Below are 4,166 nucleotides of genomic sequence, written 5' to 3' on the forward strand. Positions count from 1 at the left end.
AAAAAGGTCCCGAGGATGTTTTAATGCCGCGGGGGCCGCAGCCCCGGGGGTTTTGTTCGGGCGCTGGAGCAGAGGGTGCTGATATGGAACAGTGGATTTTAAAAGCTGCTGCTTTTCTAAAGCTCACAAAAAAAAAAAAAAAAAAGGGTCGGAGCAGCCCCAGAGGGTTTGGGGGAGAGGGGAGGGGGTGTCCAACCTCGCACCCCCCCGCTGGCGGGGTCCAGACCCCGTTAATCCCCTCGGGGCGAGCCCGGGCAGTGTCCGGCAGCTCGAGGGTGACGGAGCTGGCACGGCCCTGCCCGAGCGGGGCTGCGGGAAACGCGTCCCTCGCTGGGCTGGGGTCCCTGCCGGCCTCATCCCGACCCTCCGGAGGGGTCTGAGGGGGTGACCCCCATCACTGAACCCCCTCCTGCAGCCCCTCGAGGTCACAAACACCTCCGGTGGGGACACGACCCCACGGGCACCATCCCTGCATCCCGCCGGGAGCTCGGCCCCACTCGGGATGGAACTCCCGGGAAAATCCCAAACCCCAGGGCACCAGGCGCCCCCCAAAAGCGAAGGGTCAGCTCAGGGGGTCACCGAACGCAGCCTTCGCCCACCCCGGGGTCAGCAAAGCCCCCGCACCTACCTGGGTCTGACAGGAGAACATGAGCAGCTGGAAACATCTGCGGAAAAAAGGGAAAACCGGCGAGTTTTGGGTGGTTTCTCCTTCCCCCCCACCCCGGGGGAAAGCCAAGAACAACCCGGGGACACCCCCGCGAGCCGCAGCGGGAGCTCGGCGCTTACATGGAGAGGTTCTGCAGGGTCAGGGGCTGCATGGCGCTGCTCGAAGCCCCCCGGCCACCGCCGGCCACCGCCAGCCCCGCTTCCCTGGGAATGCTCCGGTCCCCTCCTTCTCGGGGCGGCCGAAGGGACGAGCGGGTGAATCCCGGGATGCGCCGAGCCCACGTGCGATGCCCAAGGCTCCGGAGCAGCGACGGCTCATGGGGGAGGCAGCGGGGCTGGGGGCTTCTCCTCCTCTTCCTCCTCTTCTTCTTCTTCCTCGGGCCCTGGGGGCTGCTCGTCCTACGCCCGGGGGACATCCAGCGCCATCCTGTCCCCTGCGCCCCCTCCCCATCAGCCGCCCGCGCTGGGCCCGGTGCCCCCGGGCAGGGCGGTGCCCGCAGCCCCCCGCTCCATGGAGCCCTCGCCGTGCCGGCCCCGAGGGGGGACACGGGCGGCGGGGGCAGCTTTAAAAGGTGGGGAGAGCCCCGCAGGGAGGGGCTGGAGGTGGCCCGGGAGGGAGAGGGTGGGATGGGGCAGGAGGAGGGGACGGCGGAGGTGGGCTCGGCTTGGGGGTCCCCATCTCCCCCCGCCCCAAGCCGCGGGGACACGGTGAGGGCAGCAGGCCGAGGGGACAGAGGGGTTTTGTCACCGCCTCGTCATCAGGTGCCTCACCCAGCACAGCGGGGTCTCACCCGCTGCTCCAGCGCTGGGGGGCTCTGGGGAGCCCCCCCTCCTCTTCCCATCCCGCAGGGGGAGGTCGGGGACCCCCCCCCCAGGCACCGTTTGCTGGGCCAGGGAGGTGCTAAACGCCCGATAAAGACCCCGGCGGGGAGCTGGGGAACCCCTGAGGGGTCAAACCGCACCGGGGGGGTCAGTTCAGAACTCACCTGCCTTCACTCGTGCCTCAGTTTCCCCCAGGCGCCGTGGGAAAGGCAGGAGGGGGAGCAGCAGGGATCCACCCCCCATCCACAGGAGGGTGGGGGGCGATCCCATGAAAACAACCCAAATTAACCCCCCCGCTGCCTCCACACCTCCCGGGCCAGGAATTCAGCCCAAACCCCCCCCCCCCTCCCCAAACGGGGCAGCCCCCAGATCTGGGATCCCCTCCCACCCCCATCCTGGGGGGGCTCAGCAGCCCTGGGGGCTGCGCCTCCGCTCCCCCATCCCCGGGGGATGATTGATGGATGTGGGGCCGTCATCGCCCCCGGGATGTGCCCCCGGTGTGGGGCGGGGGGCCCGGGCGCTGTCAGCACCTCCCGGGGGGGCCCCGCTGTGCAAACAGCCCCTGCGGGGTGAGGACAGGCGGGAGGGACAGCGCTGCCTGTCACAGCTCCCGCGGTGGCCCTGGAGGACAGAAACGGCCCTGTGCCCCCCGTTCCCATCCCAGCAGCTCCTCAGCCCCATCCCGGGTGGGTGCAGAGCGGGATTAACCTCCCTGAACTGTCCCATCCCCGCCCCACGCCTGGAGCAGCCCCATAGCGGGGGTCAGATCCCCTCTGGGAGCCCCCCCTTAGGACACAGCGGCACCCGGGGGGCTCCGGGCCCTCCCCAAATCCCGGTGCCAAGGCCAGGTCCACGGGATCCAATCCTCTCCCCGCTGCTCCCTAATCCCCCTTTGTCCCCTATCCACAGCACCCCACGGGTGAGGGGCAGCCTCCGGCGCCCCAAATCCAGGGAAGCGGCTTCCAGCAGCTCCATCCAGGGTGGGGGATGCTCCCACAGCCCCCCCAGCGCCAGCACGGGGAGCCAGGAGTGCAAAATGTGCTTTATTTGGGAACGCCATCACCACCCTCAGCGGCTGCTGCTTCCAGGAATCCCGGCACCTGGAAGGGAAGGAGAAAAAGGATTTTACCCGCGGGGATCCCGGGATGACCACGCCGTGGGGACGGAGCCGCCCCAGCCCCGCACTGGGGGCACCCCCGGGTCCCTCCCAGTTCCGCAGGGAGCCGGGCTCCGCATCCCAATCCTCACCGGGCCGGGCTCTGACGGAATTCCCGTTATTTCTTTGGTGCTTTCCTGCCCCGGCCGGCTCCGCGTCCCTGCAAGAACGGGGAGGAGGCTGAACGTGGGGACCCCCCCCCCCCAGCCTGGGGGGCCCCAAACCCGCGTTTCTCCCCCATTTTTGGGTCCAGCAGCTGCTGCTCATCACACACCGACCCCTTTCCCTGCCCCGGAGCCGCCAGTCCTGTGTTATCCCGTGGGAGAACGGGATGCAGGGGAACACCCCAAGCAGCTCCTACCTTGCTGGGAAGGGGATCCTCAGGGGCGAGGCTGTTCCTGCTGGGAGAGAAGGGGAGGGTTGGGATTAGGGGTGCCGGCAGTGGGAGATCCCCCGCTCCAGCTGCTCCCTCCATACTCACAGCTCATCCTCCTTTTCCAGCTTCCTTTTCTACGGGAGAGAGAGAGGGAAGGAGATGTGGGATGGGGACTCTTCCTCCCCGAGGGATGAAGGCCACAGCTCATCCCCTTAACGGAGAGGGGTTTGGGGTCCCTGCCCCCTTTCCCCGTGGCACAGGGACCCCTCCCCACTCCTGACCCCACCCGCGGGGTGCTGACCTTGGCAGCGCTGCCCTTCCGGGCACTCGAGCCCTTGGGGGGCTTCTTGGGGGTCTCTTCTGCTGCTTCCTCTTCTTCCTCCTCCTCCTCCTCGTCCTCCTCATCCGAGCTCAGGGTCAGCACTGCGGGAGAGCCTGGCTGAGCCCCCAGACCCCGCTGGGGGTGGGGGGTCACGGGGTGGGGGGACCCCGATACTCACTGGACACGTGCTGGCCGCTGACATAGACGGGGCCGGAGCCGGCTCGGAGGTGGAAGGTCACCGGGGGGGTCAGTTCCAGCCCGGCCAGCATGGCCTAGAAAACGGGAATGGGAACAGCTCCTGGCAGAAACCCCCTCCCCAGGGGGAGCAGAAACCCCCTCCCCAGGCACTCACCGTGGGCAGCACCGACGGCTTCAGCGTGGCCAGGGGCACCGGGGTCCGGCTGTCCCCGTCCTCGGCCACCACCTCCACCACGTGGAATTCATCGCGGGCCGTCTCCCCCAGGCAGATCTCGAGGGGAAAGGAAATCAGGAAATCCCCTCAGGACCCCCCCAAAGCCCAGGTACTCCTCGCCCAGGACCCCCGGGGATTTTTGGGGCAGAGGGGCAGCGGGGTGTGGCCATCCCCCTGCCCATCCCTCACCACACGGAATTCACCCCGGGCCACCTCCCTGAGGGACTGAGGAGAAAATCCCACCCAGGTACCCCTTTGTGGGATCCTTTGGGGGGCAGCGGGGTGAGAGCAATCCGTCCTCAGCCGCGATCTCCACCCCGTAGGATTCATCCCCCAAACTGCGGGAAGAAGATTCCCCCCAGGACCTCCATAAATCCCAGGAATTTGGGGAGCGGGGGGGGGGGGGGGGGGG

The 4,166-nt window shown here is 68.3% G+C and overlaps 1 protein-coding gene across 2 annotated transcripts in view; it reads right to left on the bottom strand.

Moving 5' to 3' along the window:
• Positions 1-2,518: 2,518 nt before the first annotated feature.
• Positions 2,519-4,166, bottom strand: part of NPM2 (nucleophosmin/nucleoplasmin 2) — a 2,182-nt gene continuing 534 nt past the window's right edge. The window contains exons 3-9 of one of the 2 annotated variants that reach the window (XM_042024752.1): positions 3,695-3,811; positions 3,521-3,614; positions 3,322-3,443; positions 3,126-3,154; positions 3,006-3,042; positions 2,737-2,804; positions 2,519-2,588 (exon numbers count right to left, since the gene is read on the bottom strand). In XM_042024752.1, coding sequence (XP_041880686.1) covers positions 2,763-2,804; positions 3,006-3,042; positions 3,126-3,154; positions 3,322-3,443; positions 3,521-3,614; positions 3,695-3,811 — 441 coding nt within the window. In that variant the 3' untranslated portion in view covers positions 2,519-2,588; positions 2,737-2,762. Of the gene's footprint in view, positions 2,589-2,736; positions 2,805-3,005; positions 3,046-3,125; positions 3,155-3,321; positions 3,444-3,520; positions 3,615-3,694; positions 3,812-4,166 lie in introns of both variants that reach the window. The other variant, XM_042024750.1, reaches the window with a different exon arrangement.

The sequence above is a fragment of the Corvus kubaryi genome, unplaced genomic scaffold (genome assembly GCF_017639235.1).
Source record: "Corvus kubaryi isolate FWS band 111438036 unplaced genomic scaffold, C.kubaryi_AGA036_p1.0 37265, whole genome shotgun sequence".
Lineage (NCBI taxonomy): Eukaryota > Metazoa > Chordata > Aves > Passeriformes > Corvidae > Corvus > Corvus kubaryi.